This window comes from Aythya marila, assembly GCF_965140915.1.
Source record: "Aythya marila genome assembly, chromosome: 4".
Taxonomy (NCBI): Eukaryota; Metazoa; Chordata; class Aves; order Anseriformes; family Anatidae; genus Aythya; species Aythya marila.
Window position 1 is genome coordinate 47,766,718 of NC_139045.1, and position 16,500 is coordinate 47,783,217.

A 16,500-nucleotide genomic window follows, 5' to 3' on the forward strand; every position below is an offset into this window, starting at 1 on the left:
ATCTCAAGGCTTCCATAACATGCTAATTTTCACTCCTACTGCAAGAAATGTGAAAATAATGTCCTTCTGACATTTTTATTCTCAATTTGGAGGAGAAAAAAAAAAAAAGTTCAAAACTTTCCATGTCTTTTTATCATTAAAATGTCTGTTTAGAGATACCACAACATTGCATACCCACCCCGCTCCTGCCCATAATGGGAGGGAGGAATTGATGATGACAAGAGTGGCTGCCACTGCTGGGTCAAGTCCTTCCACCTGCAGCCTGCTCCCAGGACTGCTCCCTAAAAAGGTCTGGAGGAAAGCTGAGCACCAGCAAGCAGTCCATGGGACAGATAAGCTGCCAAGCTGTTCCACCCTTATTAAAAGGTACCTATATGCTAAATGACATTTCTAACTATTTTTTGCCTTATCTGACTGAAGAACGGAGATCTTTTCTAAAACCCAATCAAACTGAACAAAGACGTGGCTTTGTCATATAGAGCATTTTGTTGAGGTCTGTCAAGCTTCTATTGAAAGAAACTTTTCTGTTTCAACAAAGTACATTTTATTTGCATGTCTTTCCATAGGAATTTCTCTAAATCTTTACTGTCTGCTCTGATTGGTAGCTGCTGCTTTTCTAAAGATCGGATACGTATCAGATCTCTCAGATACTGCATATGTTGCAGTGCCAGATTTTCTTTTGGAAAGCAACATATGTAAAAGCCCAATTCAAAGGGTTCCTTTCCCAGTCTGGTCTCCTAGATAGCATTTGGACACATCTGCTGAGAGATGAAACAATGACACGTGCTATGTGCCCAGTAGACGTTTTTTATTAGACCTAAAATTTGGATTATGAATTATTCTTTTGTTTTGTGATACTTTTGGAGAGTTATGGCATTGCCTTTCTGGTTCTGTAACATGGGGAAAGGTGGTTTCATGCATCAGATCAGGGAAGCTGCATAGACCACCCAAGGAAGATGGTCTGAATTTGCCATATCAATTGTTGCAGCCCACACTGAAGTCACAGAAAAGCTCAAACTGGCAGCACATTTTAAAAAATGACGTGTTTCTGACTGGCTGTGCATATTTTGGATGCATACAGCCTTCCAGACTCAAGAGGCCAGAATCACATAGATGAACCAGAGATAAACATAAGAATTTGCCCATTCGTAAACACTCAGAAGGGAAGTTGATGCATTTTGAGCAAGCCTGAAGAGAGCAAGGCTTGCATAACTGTTTACTTCCTAGAAGCTGGACGTTGCCAGAACTCAAAAATGAGATCACCATTCCTGACCATCCCAGTACCTGATGCATTTGTGTCTGCTCTTTGCCCTGAGGAGAAAAAAAGGATGTTGAGGATTATCTTTACAGGCTGAAGTAAGGACAGAACCACTGAAGGAGCAGAAAACACACATGTTCGGCAAGCTGAGATCCTCCAGCTTGAACTGTTGATGAGTGGTAAAGTTAGAAGGCATTACCTTCTGCCCTCAGATGGTTTACAAACTACGTGTTTAAGAATGACGAGCAGCACTTTACAAGTATATCCAGCCTCAAGAGGAAGATTAGAGAAGCACAACATTGCCTTTATTAAAAAGGCATTTCCAAAAAAAAATTCTGAAAAGTAGAAGACATCAAGTGACTACAGCCCAAAGGCAGGCTGGCAGGGTGAGAGCAGAGACAGTGGCCTGGGAGAAGCAGTCATGGGGCCACTCCTGGCTGGAGGGCTGGGCAGGCAGGTAGGGAGCTGGCCCATATAAATATTTGCCTCTGGAATTCCACAGAAGCTGTTCCCGGGCATGCATGCTGCTCTACACGTGTGTGCCACAGCCTCTTTCCTCAGGGCGTGCTGTAGCCTTTCTTCCAAATGCTGGCTACTGCATTCCTCTCCTGTCAGCGGCAGACCCGTCTCCTTCAGATTCCCTTCATATTATATTTAGTCCAGAGCACATGTTGTTGGCCCATCCAGTTTACCTTTTGACCATAATTATTTCTTCATTTTCTTCATCTTATTTCATCTTTTTTCTCATTAAGCAGGAAAAATAAAATAATTTTGGTGGATAGCTGGAGTACTAATTGCACTATGGCTGTGATCGCCATGAGTGCTATTCAGAAAAAAACAAATAGAAAAAGAAAGAAAGAAAAGTGTCTGCTGCTGGTTTTCCTTAAGTTTCCAGGCACAGTGAAGCAAAGATACAGAGCTGCATCATACATTTTATGTAGATGTTGACTGGGAGGTTCGGACCTTGCTTTTTTTTGGATGCATTTTGCTGTGTTACCTGTGTACAGATAATTAAATTGTGGATGTAACATACAGCAGGGTTCATAGGCCATTTCCTAACTAAAGCAGCATATTTGTTTTCCAGATCTTCTCCAGTACGTTTTTGAATACAGCAGCCAAATGTCTTGCCATTTCCTTTAAAAACTTTTTCTTTGCCACTCTGTAAATCTCACCATTAAAACCTTTTTTTCTTTCATGTCAATCCCAGTGATCCAGTTTAACAGCTTTCCCCATAAACTAATCTAAGACATTCACATTGACCTACACCAGAGATTCACTAGCTGAGGTCTGTATGCAGGTACTTGGCACCAGCAGCATCCTCTCTCAGTTCAGACTGTGAGCATGAGTTTGCTGGAGTAACAGAGTAAGCTTTCCCACCCAAACAACCTGAAGTTCATGGCAGGCATGTGATTCAGGCAGATACCTCTCCCCAGACAGGTACATTTGTGAGGGGAGAGAGAATATGTCTGAGCTGAAAAGGAGTATCTCTACACTGGCAATAATCATTTGGGCAGGGCCTGGCTTTGTGCAGTTCCAGTGGTGTTTCTCCAAAGACAGAGCCACGTTTGGGAATGTGGTGTGTAGGGGCTTGCCTGAGATGCAGCATAGAGCTCTAAGTAGGAGTGGAAAGGAGCCATCAGATAATGGCACAGCAGCAGTGGCAGCTCATCAGCTTTCCTCTTTGTGCATGGTTGTTTCCCAGCGCAGAGCTAAGAGCCCCCACCATCGCTGCCCTGCTGCCACCAACTGCTGGTTTCCCGGCACATTTGGTTTTGTGGATGTGGTTCAGCATCTTTTGAATATCGAGAGGTTCAGACCAGAACCGAGTGCCTTGATCCTCTAGGAATGATCCTTAAATAATGTAGCAATAGAGGTTGAGACACAGCTCTGCTTTGATGCCTCCTTCTAACACGATTTAAAAGTCACTTTGTGCTTTCACATTGCACAGAGAACTCTTAGCTCATTTTACAGCCACAGTGAATGTCATGCATCTCAAATTTCCTTCTTTGGTTGTATAAATTTTCTTTTAACTATTTTCCCTGCTACATCCCCCAGTCTACCCTTTCCTTTTCTAAAATGAGTACGCTTTTATTTCCTATCCGTATTTCTAGCCTGTCTACACCTAATTCTTTTCCTGTACATGGCTCATTAAGAATTTTCTGACATGGAATTAAATTCTTTACACAATCTTGCTTAGATTATCCATTTACATGTCAAGTAACATCAGACAAGCAGACTCCCTTAACCATCTTCCTCCGATTTGTTACAGTTTATCTTTACTCCTCCTTTGCCCTTTGTGGGGTCATTCTGACATTTTCCTGTCGGTTTAATTGAACTGGTTGCACAGCTTTAAATATTTTGAGCTATGACATGCCTACATGCGTAAGAGAACCCACAAAAGCACTCAAAGAATTAAACCCTGATCAGCAATATCCATTGCTCTTCTGTTGGTTTAGCTGCTTAAATGAATACCAGTGGATGTGTTGTTATTGACATTTTAGCCTGGACCAGGAGCATGTCTTTGACAAGAATCTCCCCTTCATATCTCTGATGCTTTAGTTCATATCTCTAAGAAGTCTTGGAGCATGGGAATTCAGATTTTCAGATGAAGTTAGGTCAGAATACACTTGCTAGTAATGTACTAGAGACCTCCTAGTGAGGATTCACTCAGTCCATGACACCCACGTAGGCCTAGTTCAAAGTAACCCACCCAAGATGTTTCAGAACTGTGGTAACATCTCTTTTGCTATGTAATGCACTTTTTGTAGGACACATAGCTGGTTATGTAGACATAGCCACTGATAGCTAAAAACCTGCGGAGACTGCCTTCTCCCTCATTGCCTTCTGTTGTCCTCTGGCAGTGGTGTTCAGTTGAAATACAGAGGTACACATATTGACTGCAAGATGTAGATAGTGCTCCTTCTCCTCCAGCTTACTGTAATCTCACTTAAAAATGAACCAGTGGTCTTCTGAGCTAGTCACTAACAGAAGCAATGACAGATGTCACCTGAACAGGGGGTATGTGTTTTCTAAGTTTCCAGCTAGATAGACTACACTGTGGTCGTAATGTCTGCATTTGCCAATGTATGCATTGTCACTCGATCTACAAGGAAGTTTTGCCAGAATTGAAAGAAAAAATAAATAAAAAAGTATTTAAGGAGTGTGTAATCATGTTGAATTTCTCTAGAGAGTTGGCTGCTGTTTTCTCCATCCGGCCTCCAAAAGTAGGGGGGGTATAATGGGGAAAGCAATTGCAAACTTTAGAGATCCCTTGCTGCTGTTGGTTTTCTTCAAAGATGTACACGGGACACTAGTGTTTGCAGATGCTCTGTAAAGATAAAAGACAAAGGCAGAGATGGGAATAAATTATGATCTGCGTTAAGTAGATGGTAAGCCAATTCTTCCCTCAGTTACACTATTGCAAATCCTGTAAATTTCTTTGCATTGTTGGAGTGAGATCGTGATTTGTCTTAGAGGAAATTAGGACTAGGGAAAATAAAGGGAACTCAGAAGGCAATGGAAAAGTTGCAACAAACAAGAAAATGTAAAATAAATGATCTAGTTTAGAATTAAAAGAAAAAAAAATGTTTTGTTCTTAGGAGTGAATTGAAAGGGAGTGGAAATCCACAGGCTGGAACTTGTTATTCTGAACTTTGATCTCTGTGTGCCAACCTTGTGAAAACTTAATCAATCAATTTAATGATAACATAATCCTTCACAAGAAAGTAATGGTATCTGACTTGAAACTGCAGTTGCAGCTTAAAAAAAAAAAAAAAAAAGCAAAACAAAACAAAACAAAACTCCACCTTGAATTAACCTGAGGACAACTTTATTCTTCAGTAGTCCTTGCTTTCCTGATGTCAAATGGGATTAGTTTTGTAAGGGTGGGATCTCTCACCTCTTCAAACATTAGGACAGGCATCTCATACATACTAAGACGGAAAAGAAAAGTTTCAGCTACCCCTTTACTCCTTTCTTCCTCTCTCAGGGAAGTCACAGGACACAGTAGTCTATTAAAAAGGGCAAAATAAGCAAGGGCAAATGGCTTCTTTTACTGTGACTATCCATCTGAGTTACCTAATGAACTTTTTACACATGGGATCTTATCTTTAACAGAGATGGGGATGCCTAGTTCTCCCTTCCTTTTTTTCTCCTTTCCTCTTTTCTTCCCAATTTTGTATTTCTATCACTTTGTTACTGTATTGGCATAAAGTAGTACATACAAGGAACTCAGAATCAGGCCCAATTCTGTGCTACAGATAGAGTGATATGCAGGAAAAATGGGGTAAAAAAATAAAATACTCAAACCACAGATATTTAAAATGACTGTAGATTTTTTTCTATTTCTTACCTTTTTCTTGTCAAAACATAAAAGATTACCTGAAATATCAGTTAAGCAGGGGAATATTATCCTAATAAATGAGCATGCAAGTATGTGCCCAGTAAGTTATTTGACTAAACAGGAAGCTAGAATCCTATAGATATCCACAAATAAAGCCCCAAATCTAAATGACTGTATCGTTAGCTCATTTGTAAACTGTTCCAGATGTAAGATTTTGGCAGCTTTCCAGTAGGCTGGCTGCAGTCTGAGCTTTCCTGCATCCGCAGTGAGAACTGCAATGCCTGACTCTTCAAGGAAAAGCTCCACGGAGCTGACGACAAATTATATGAAGTAACAACCTGCCTGCCTGGTGGAGAGCTATTCAGACAGATCCCCGGGCAAAGGATGCCCTTTTTCCTGGGGCCGAGCTGCAGCCATTTGCCTCTGGATGTGTGATCGATCTGCATTATGAATCAGCCAGTGAAAGCCCCTCTGAGAAGATCATTCAGTGATCACATCAGGGACTCCACTGCCAGAGCCTTGGATGTTATCTGGAAAAACACACGAGACAGACGGCTGGCAGGTGAGGGGGACATATTAAATAAGCATGCTTTAAGGCTGGCAAGGGACCGGAATCAATAATGGTAATTAGTATCTTTTGCATAATGTGTCGGTGTCGCCACTGAGCGTTTCTTCAGCGTTTTGCTTCTGTGTCACATTACTTGTGTGCTACGCCTACGGCGGGATGTGAGGGCTGCTGTAAGGAGACAAGATAAACATCAGCTAAAAGAAAAGAAGCAGACAATTTTGGTCTGCTCTTGTGGTGCAAACTCCTCAGCCCTGAAGCGTGCTGAAGTGTTTTATTTTGCTGCTAGGTCAGAGCCGGTGCTGTGATGTGCTTCGGCGCGCTGCATTCGGGCGTTTTGTAGCCAAGGCGTGTGTCAGTCGGGATATCTGGGCTGCGTGCTGAGCCACTGCTGGTATTTCCTCTGGCAAGGGCTCCAGCACCATGAGCTCCAAGAGAGTGTCAGGTATGCCAGAGCTGGGTTTCTGAGACGTAAATTAAGCACCAACTATATGGTCACAGTTTGCATTTTTATTTTGACTTGCTAGGACTCAAAAACCTGAGGCAACCCATAACTGAGGGCTGGAGGAGAAGATAATTTAACTCACTTGATTTTCCTCCTCTTCTGTTGTCTGTCTGCTAGCTTGAATGCTTCTCATTCACCCTGCTGGGACTGTTACTTTTATTATGGCATTTAAAGGCTTGAGAAAAAGGCAGCAGAACTGCACGGTGGGTGTGACATGCCGGAGGTTTGTTTGTATACTTACAGTGGGGGCGGTTTGTCCTGCGGGAGGGAAGGAGGGAGGAGAAATGTGAGCCACGATAAGATCGAGGATGAGATGACCAAGAGGCAGACGTTAGGGCTCACTAATGTAAACTGAACTTTTACATCATTCTCCCGCACTTTATGTTTTGGAGGAATAAGAGCAGCTAAGTACGTCACAGATGCTTGTGATGGTGCACTGATCCCAAAGCTGATTACATCAGGTAATTAGGCAAGGAGTGACCATGGCCTGTAAAGAGAAACAGGGGCAGAAACATGCTTTGAATTAGTGCACCTTGTAAAAACCTTGTTCTGTGCAGTGCGTTAGTGGCTGGATGCTTTCTGCACCTGGTCCCACAGATGGTAAGGGACAGTGAGTTTCCTGGAGAGAAGACCTCAGCTTCACTGCTCTTCCAGTAATGCCTCGTGGACAGGTGTCTGAGGAGATGGGAACACCACTGATTTACTTCAGTGCTCAGAAGTTAGTCACCAACATGCCAGTGTTGTGAATGTGCTGGGCATTAACCTCTTCCACGACAAACCAAACTGGGCATGTTGTCTGATTCTTGGCTCAAAGGCATGTTAGAGTTAGACAATTAGCTCCTGCTGTGGGGGACATTCTTTAAACTCCAGTGGAAGGTGCACCTAGTGGAAAGAAAGTCTGAATAAAAAGGCATGGATGTTGCACAAACCTATAAAAGGGAAGCTGGTGGGGCCAAGTGAGCTGTTGTTTAATCTGCATGTTGCCTGGTCAGCTGGACACTTGTTTACCTTGGCATGTGCTTCCATTCCACCTGCTTGAGATGTTTATATGACTGCTTTGAAGTGAGCTTTTTTAATTTATAGTTACGTTCAGGATGGCATTTACATCAACAGATTCCAAATACCTTCTGGCCTGTGTCCACAGAAGTCAGCTACTACTACCACCGTCTTCTGTAAAATTGTTTCCCTCTTATCAGTTCGCATGGGAAAGCATAAACTGATGTGTACTTTATACCTTTTGTACGTGACCTACATATGGAAATATGTAGGTTTTATCAGGATACGAAAAGACCTTGATAAATGTATATATATTTAACCTTGAATATTTGAGGGATAGACAACTGCTAATTATATTTCTTGAGACTCTGTCACATTCCTAGAAATGAGGAGTGAACACGAACCCTTTAGCCTCTTTAACTGTGCTGATAAGGGGCGGCATGTTTTTATTCTACTTGGCAGATGGTTATGAGCCGTCACAGTTTTTATCAAAACAAGGCTTAGATGTTAGAGGACCCTTAGAGTAGTGACAGTTTCATTTTCCAGGCTCTGCTGGTGATGTAGGGTTGTCAGGCCACTAGTATATTTGGGCAGAAAATCATCAGGCTGAACACCCAATAAGCAGTACAGTAGGCAACGGGAGTGGAGGTAGTGGGGTGTATTCCTGGAAGTACTTCATAAATAACAGAGAGTGAGGAAGAGAAAGAAAACAGCAACAAACTATGTTGCTGTTCTGTTTGCTCCCTGGGATATCAGCAGTTTAAACTGCTGACTACCAAAAAATGGCAAAGAAGGGTCATGACACTGAAATAAGAAATCCGCTTAGATCAGCAATTTGTGTTATCAGGACACACCTTTAAAAAAAAAAAAAACTTGATATGAGCAAAAGAAAGAAGAAAATGGGAAATATGCATTCTTTGTGGAATATTCAAGAAAAAGTAATCCGAAAAATGTGTGGCTTTTAAAAAAAGCTGCTAGCCTCTGCACAGGAATAGCAAATCATGCAATATAATCTGATATCATCGTCAAACAGGCAGTACTATCTGGCCCTATAAATACCCTGGGAAAATATAATGGAATATTTTCTGGTACATCTTTTCCATTAGATAATGTAATCTGAACAACAAAAATGAAAGAGCATTATTCTCGCACAAAAAGTATGCAAGAGGCTATTAACATTGCACAGAACCAAAAGATTTTAGTGAAAAAAAAACTTGTTTTCAAGCTGGTGTGGTAAAGGGATGCAAATGAACAAAATGATCTTTTCAGCTTGCCACTGCATGCTGTCCCACCATGGCCATGATGGAGTAATGCAGAGCAGCACCTTCACATCACATTTGAAGCTAATACCAGGGCTGAGATCCTGTCTGTGCCTCTCTTCGTGGGGCCTAATGACCTCTGCTTCAGCAAGCCTGGGCCAAGCACACTTGTATAATATGATAAGGCACTGTAGTAGAGTGGCAAAATACCTTTCCCGAGCAGCAGATGAGTTGCAACTCAATGTGGTCGCATCATGGTCAGGCTTTTGATGGCAGCTCATGATTTTCCACTTGGTGTCTTTTCTTCGCAGTTTGCACAAAGAAAATCTAGACACATGTTTATAGTCATGTCTGGTGATCTTAAAATGTGGAAAATGAATCACTAAATAAATCACTAAACACAATGGAAGCATTTTCAATTGCAGGGACATCAAATATGCCCAGTAGAGATGGGATATAATTTGGGCAACGGAATGAGCAGCAAAGAATAAGAGGACAGAATGAGACTCAAGTTGCCAGGTTCTCTAAATGGGTGATACAAAAATCATAACTTTTCATGTTGCTACATTCATGAGAAATAGAAATGTGTCCCTGGGAATTCCAAATGCAGTTTGTTCCCCATACTGATGTCAGACCACATCCTCAGCAGGGAAGGGAAGTGCACTCTGGTTCAATTAGCAGACAGACCTCCCAGTAGGGACCAGGACTGTATGTGCAAGAAGGACTGCAACAGAGGGTGAACTTTCCCAGTGCTGGTTTGCAGGACTCTCAGCTCTGAATCATTCATATCCTCAGAACATCATAGTGAGATTTCTCCTAGTGCCTCCACTGTTGTCTGAATTATCTGCTTAATAGACTGTAGGTGACCCAATGTAGCATTTTTCTGCACAGTATAAGACATAAATGTCTATCATACGACATCATCCGTGTTTTTTTTTCCATTTTCACTAGCTTTTTTTAACAGTCATGGTCAGACACTGAGTACAACTGACTACTCAATGTACCTTTTTTCTTGATGATGAGAAAGCTAAATTGTGCTCTGAAACATCTGATATTACCAATAAAAAATAATGTAAAGTCTAGGATTTTGTGAATTATGGCCAGCTTTGCTGTGTTGGCTTAGTCAGTTAAAGTCCTGAAAAAAAAATCACTTATTTGATATTTTAAAAAGTAAACCTTCAACTTTTCTATTCAAAATTATATTAGCATTTACTTAGCTACTTACCTTTTATGATATTTATGTCATTCTTTTCTTAAACTTCTCTAAAAGCTCGCAATATGTCATTCACCCCAGAATTAATTTTCTTTTATATCTTTTCATTCACTAGAAAATTTTCATTTTAGATTAAATTAAAGATGAAGCAGGCTCTTGCTGTTCTTGTTTTTCATTGTTTTGTTTTGTGTTCAATGCAGAATAAATGAAAAATCACTCATTTGCAAAGATCTGTTACAGACCACTTCTCATTATGCCTACTTTAACAGAATTTGAATCATCTGGAAGGATTTTATATGACCTCACAAGTTCTTCCTAAAGTTATAGACATAGAAAGAAATCTGGGACTGCAGAAAAAGTAATTCCATTAAATTATTCTCCATTTAGATTCCTTTCAGAAGACTATCAGTTAACTTTCATCTAGGTTTTATGCTTTTAATAAAGGCTGGCTTAATTTGAATCTACTTATGAAGATCTTGCTTGCAGGTTCCTTTGAGTAAACCTTTTATTTATAATTTTTAATAACTGGTTATCATTACATAGTTTTTCTTCCTACTTGCCATATCATCTGAGGCAGACTATTGACTCTTGCTGATGGAGAATTTGTTCTCCATTTGAAGCATTCCTGTGCTTCCATTACTTGCTGCTTTCATTTATACATTTCCCTTAGCTATGATATCTTAAAACACGCCTTTTTGTAGATTGCAAAATCTGTGAGTATAGAATTTCCTCATTCTAAAAGCTATTCCTTATACTTCCATATATATATATATATATATATGTATACAAATAGGCATAGATATAAATGTACGGGCATGTATAGGAAGTAAAGGAAGTCAATAAGGGAATTGTCATTCTTGGGAAACTATTAAAATTCCAGGTTAAGGTAAAGTTTTTCTGCATTACATTTCATGTATCTATAAAATTTATACTTGTGCATAAGACAAATTACTGCCTCAAGTGGTTGTTTTGATTGCTTTACAGTGTGTGTAGGTTAAATAAAAATTTAGAAAATGGTATCTTGTAGAATCTGAGACGACCTGATATATAGCCTTAAACATGTACTTTGGCTATATGAACATTTTTTGTAAAAGACTGACCCCTGGTCTGGAGAGAACTTCCTACAGGTCTGATATTTCATTTGAGCTATTATATAAATATTAAAAAGAGCCACTCACTATAAGGTAGACAGTGATCAAATATTGATTTGATATGTACTTGTAAATAGACTGTAATTTACAGATAGCAAACAGGAAAACAGTATGCAGGAGTCGCCTGATAACAGAAGCCATTTGTATAATAAAGCAGAGGTAGCATATTCAGTGCAAAACACAGTAATAATTTATTTTGGTTGAATGGTTAAATACTTTTTATCATGTTAAAGTTTCCTGCCTTTGACAGCCCTCAAAAGCTTTGTTGTTATCCATGGAATTACTAAACAAGCTTGTAGTAAAGGCAATTCTTGGAGAAAACACCTATTTCATTGATGCGATTCATGATTCTTTACATCTTTAAAATTGAAACAAAAAATATAACATGAAATAATACATTTCATATATAGCATACTTTTGTCTATTGTTTGACAATTTTGCTACATTAAATTTCAATAAGATATATGAAAATATAGTATTATATGCCTCTTTTAGCACTGGTGTTTTATTGTGGGATGACTGGTGTTTATTTAAAGCAAAGTCTTTCAAGTGGAAATCCTCATTCAAAATGGCATTCAGAATTAAATGCATTGTCGAGTTGTTATTCCATGCTCTATTTTTTATTTCCTTACTCTCCATATAAATATGTAGAGAAGCGTTAGAAAGTTCATAGCTGCTTATAGCATGATTCTGGTGTTGTCTGTTTTCAGCTCTTGGTATGTCTTGTTTCCAATGCACTCATGCTTTTAATTTCAAGTTTGATACCAACGGCAGTTGAAGAACTGAGAGAGAAAAGAAAGTGTGCATAGTCTCTTGCCTTGCGTATTTGTAATGGGTATTTCCTTGTGGCAGCACTCAGTTACAGTGTTGGTGGACTGAACAATCAGGAAGTTTTATTTATGACTTTCGCATTTTCCTCCATTAGTGAAACTTAAAACATTTATTTCATGGGGTTCCACTGTCATTTCTGGAATCCGAGTACAACAATGGAAATGTTTTGTCCAAGTTTACAATGAGAAGTACACAGTATGCTAAGCATATTATAAAAGTGGGTTGCTACAAAACCCTCATGCATTCAAGTTGCAACAGCTGGAGGGGATTATGGAAATACACCCTTTTTTCAGCATTCTGGTTTTCCACAGTCATCTTAGCCAATTCTAGGGCTGCAGCAAACAGCCAGCAATCCCACGTCCTGACCTGCGCCTGAGATGTTAGGGATGTGTATAGGAGGAATTCAGTCCCAGGACACTCCAGCAATTAGGAATATTTAGAAATGACTTTGATGCTTTCTTGGGGGCTCCAAGTGGATTCTTTATAAGCACAGGCCAAGCAGGGAGGGCACGTGCCCAGAGCAGCCTGCAAAACATGTCTGGGAGGAACTGAGCAGAAACGTTTCTCTACAATCAGAGAAGGGGCACCCAAATGTGGAAAATGTCATCGGTCTGCCAGGACACTCGAACATGAGGGGAAAGAAAAAAAGCAATACACCTGGCAGCCACCTGTTAGGAAACCAACCTCATCATTTATACCTTTCAGCATGCAAGGCTTGTATGAGGTATAGGTTGTCAGACAGGGATTAAAAACGAGTGAGAAAGATGAAAATTATAGCCTGCTCTCTCTGGACCCAGTTTCATAATTCATCATTGTGGATATTGTTAAGCTCTAGCATTAAATGCTGGATAGTGCAGGATGAGCATTATGTCTCTGCTACAAGTGTCTCCTTGTGACAGACAACCAAGAGGCCGCATGGTCTCCTGCTCTTTGAACACACGCGTGCGCCTCTCAAAAGTGAGGGCTTCTGAGTCCCAGACACAGCTCCCTGGACTCTATCTTCTTTCGGCACCGAGCAGACGTTTCACACATCTGAAAGACCATTATATATTTGAAACATTCCTTAAAAACTGCTGAAAGTGCTGAACTGCTCTGCATCTGATTGTTTGGAAGAGCCTTGCTCAAAAAATATTTCAACTGCTACATTTCTGCTAACATCTGGACATCTTCCTGACGTCAGAGGGGGATGATGAGATCCAGATGCCATGACTTACTGATGTTTTCATTAACTTCTTAGCAGTTTTGTCTTTGTTTTGTTTACCAACTGCAACTTCTTGACTCCAGCTCTCATATGTGAGCATTACTGGGGGGAAAGCAGGGAGAAGAGCTGGAAAGGAGGGGCAGCCAGAGAAATGAAATTAGTGCTTGGCAGAGACCCAAGGTAACTGATTTCTCTTATTACCATGTGCTGTTCCAGGATATGCAGCCTGTGGGAAGGTCAGCCCCAGATGATAGGAAACATTTTGCCTAGTTGCTATTTTCAGTAAAAAGGAGCTATATGATTTGCTAATTATGTTCCAATTTTACAGTAAACATGTTAAGCTATGAAGACAACAGGAAGTAAGGACATAAGATAATATTAATGACAACCTCCTGAACTTTGCATTTACAATCATGCCTAAACCTAATTGCCATACACAGAATATTTATTACTCAGAAGGAATGCCACTATTGCAGCAGACACAGGGGGGAGCCCAGTTATATTGTAGGTTACACATTAGGAACTTTCTGAATACTTCTTTTAAGGAAATGTTGGCAATAAACAGAGTACAAAAAAAAAAAAAAAAAAAAAAAAAATCCAACCATCTGTACAGTATCTCTGTGGTAATAAATGTTTTATTCGTTTGCTAATTTTATATTATAGAATTCCACTTATAAGAATTTCAGCAATTTCCAAAGGTTAGTTCCATCAGCTTTTTCCCACTGAAAACAGACTTTGTGCTGGCAGAACAGCTTCCCTGGCAGAGCACATCTCATTAAGAGGCAGAATCGGATTTTTAAAAACTGTGTCTGAACATGCATTTTGCATTTTATGTAGCTATTCAGTAAATTCTGGTGAAGGGAGTGGAAGAGAAAGAAACAACACATTGATTGATTGATACTATTATTCACAAAGCATAACAATGTGCTTAGCACTGTGTAAGAAAATGAGATCAAGAAAGTCCTATTTAGAAGGGATTATAACCGGTAAAACAATGTCAGTGCTCAGTGGGAGGAGATAAATTCAGAAGCCATACAAATGCATTTATTATGTAACCAAAACATGCAGTGGTCACTCAGAGTAGCAAAGGCAAAGAATTTTCCAGTTCCCTGAGTTCCTCCTGCAGTGCCCAGTTTACCAGTTTGCAGGGGCACAAGGGGCTGGAGCTGTGTGGAGGCATAGAGGAGAGACAAAATGAGCCGAATTCTTCTAATGCAGAAAATATCTCCCAGAGGTTGTTCGTTGGTATCGATATTTACAGACAGTGAGAAGGAGAATTGGCAGTATAGTTTATTTTTGAAGTATGGCTCTGTTTGAGTGTGCTCAATGTGCACCTATCTGTGTCAATCTTATACAAAAGCATGCAATAAAAATAATGGGAGAGGAATATTTAGGAAGATTTTATTTTCAAAGGGTAAATCAAACATCCAAAAAAGAATGAACAAAGTAATAGAAAGCAGCTAGCAAGTCAGCAGAAAAAATACCAGTGTGGCACAAGTGGGTAGTAAGATCTGAGAAAGTATTTTCAATGTCATATATTATAAAGTCATGACCAGATGTGCATAGAAGCTGCAAGGTATTAATTTTTGTGGTATTATCTTTTTCTTCACTCCCCATCTCGTTTGATTTGAATTCAGTTGCATCTTTATTTTCTCATATTCTCCTGTGTGATAATAGAATAGAGCCCATCCATGACTGGAGCTTTTCAGTTGCACTAATGAATAAATTAGAGCATTTTATATGTTGCAGTTTCTGGCAAGCAGGGGTGAGAGTTTTACACATTCCTGTGTGGGAACTTACCCAATGGAAAGCCTACTGCTGAAAAGGCATAGGGACAAAGGAAAATCTGCATTCTGCTTTTCTCTTGTGCTTTCACTTTTTATTTTTCAGGTCTGTATTGTGTACCATTACAGCTGCATTTAGCAGAGGAGATAACCAACACCAGACCTGTGTTCAGTTTAGGTTAATCTCTTTCTCTCTGTTAATGCTCCAAAAGGCTTCCAGCTTCTATCAATATTCTGAAAAGCTCATGGTAAAATGTCTCAGCATCCTTTCAGAGTTTGTGCCATGTTACTCTTGCTACTTGATGCTCTGAGGCTGCATTTTGGCAGACACCCTACAGTAGCAAAGTGTCTGCCACCGGAGCTGAAATAACAACTGGCCAGCCCTGGTTAGCCACAGACAAGGAGGGTTTGGCACGTGCCTTTGCCTGTTGCTGACAGTCATGGCAGAAAATCTCCAGGCATTGAACTGACTCTGGTCTATAAGAATGAGGAAAATGGGAATGTGTGTTTTCTGGTGTATATTTCTTATAACATTAAACGTATGAGATTGGCTGTTGGCATTTACTTGGTTCATTAGTCTGATATTCTTCAGGGCAGCTGATAGCTATTAAAGAGAGTTACAGTTTGAAAGGCTAGGTTAAGCAGTTCTGTTACAGTTGTTTTTTACGTGACATATCTTCTTATCCACACATATGCCATTTGCACATCTTTGTTGTCAGTGTTCAGAGCTGAGGGGACTGTGACAGGAGTGTGAAGTGTTCCTAGAAGGCTCATACAAATGAAGTCTGGCCTTAATTTTTGTCTTCTCTCCATATCTGAACATAGAACTATTAGACAGTGTTCAAAGGAGGGCTATGAAGATGGTGAAGGGTCTAGAGGGCATGATGTATGAGGGGCGGCTGAGATCCCTAGGTTTGTCCAGCCCAGAGCAGAGCAGGCTGAGGGGAGGCCTCATGGCGGCCTGCAGCTCCCTCACAAGGGGAGCGAAGGGGCAGGCGCTGAGCTCTGCTCTCTGGGGACAGCGACAGGACCTGAGGGAACGGCATGGAGCTGGGACAGGGGAGGGTCAGGCTGGGGGTTAGGGAAAGGTTCTGCACCCAGAGGGTGGTCGGGCACAGGGACAGGCTCCCCAGGGCAGTGGTCACAGCACCAAGCCTGCCAGAGTTCAAGCAATGTTTGGATGACACTCTCAAGATACATGGTCTGTTTTTTGGGTGGTCCTGCGTGGAGCCAGGAGTTGGATTGAGTGGTCCTTGTGGGTCCCTTCCCACTTGGAATATTTACAATTCTGTGATCTTTATTTTGCCCTCAGACAGGTATGCAGCTTTATGGTACATTGTGCTTGCCTTGATATACTAACTCTAGCCATGCCTCCTACTTTTCATCCTGAAGCCT

The 16,500-nt window shown here is 40.5% G+C and overlaps 1 protein-coding gene across 2 annotated transcripts in view; it reads left to right on the forward strand.

Annotated features, from left to right (window-relative positions):
- Nucleotides 1–16,500, forward strand: part of DLC1 (DLC1 Rho GTPase activating protein) — a 224,264-nt gene that overhangs the window by 118,677 nt on the left and 89,087 nt on the right. Inside the window, exon 1 of one of the 2 annotated variants that reach the window (XM_082759727.1) lies at nucleotides 5,874–6,162. The exons of the other annotated variant lie outside the window; for it this stretch is intronic. Within the exon in view, the coding sequence (XP_082615853.1) occupies nucleotides 6,048–6,162 (115 nt within the window). The 5' untranslated portion in view covers nucleotides 5,874–6,047. Of the gene's footprint in view, nucleotides 1–5,873; nucleotides 6,163–16,500 lie in introns of those variants that run through there. 2 annotated transcript variants of the gene reach the window in all.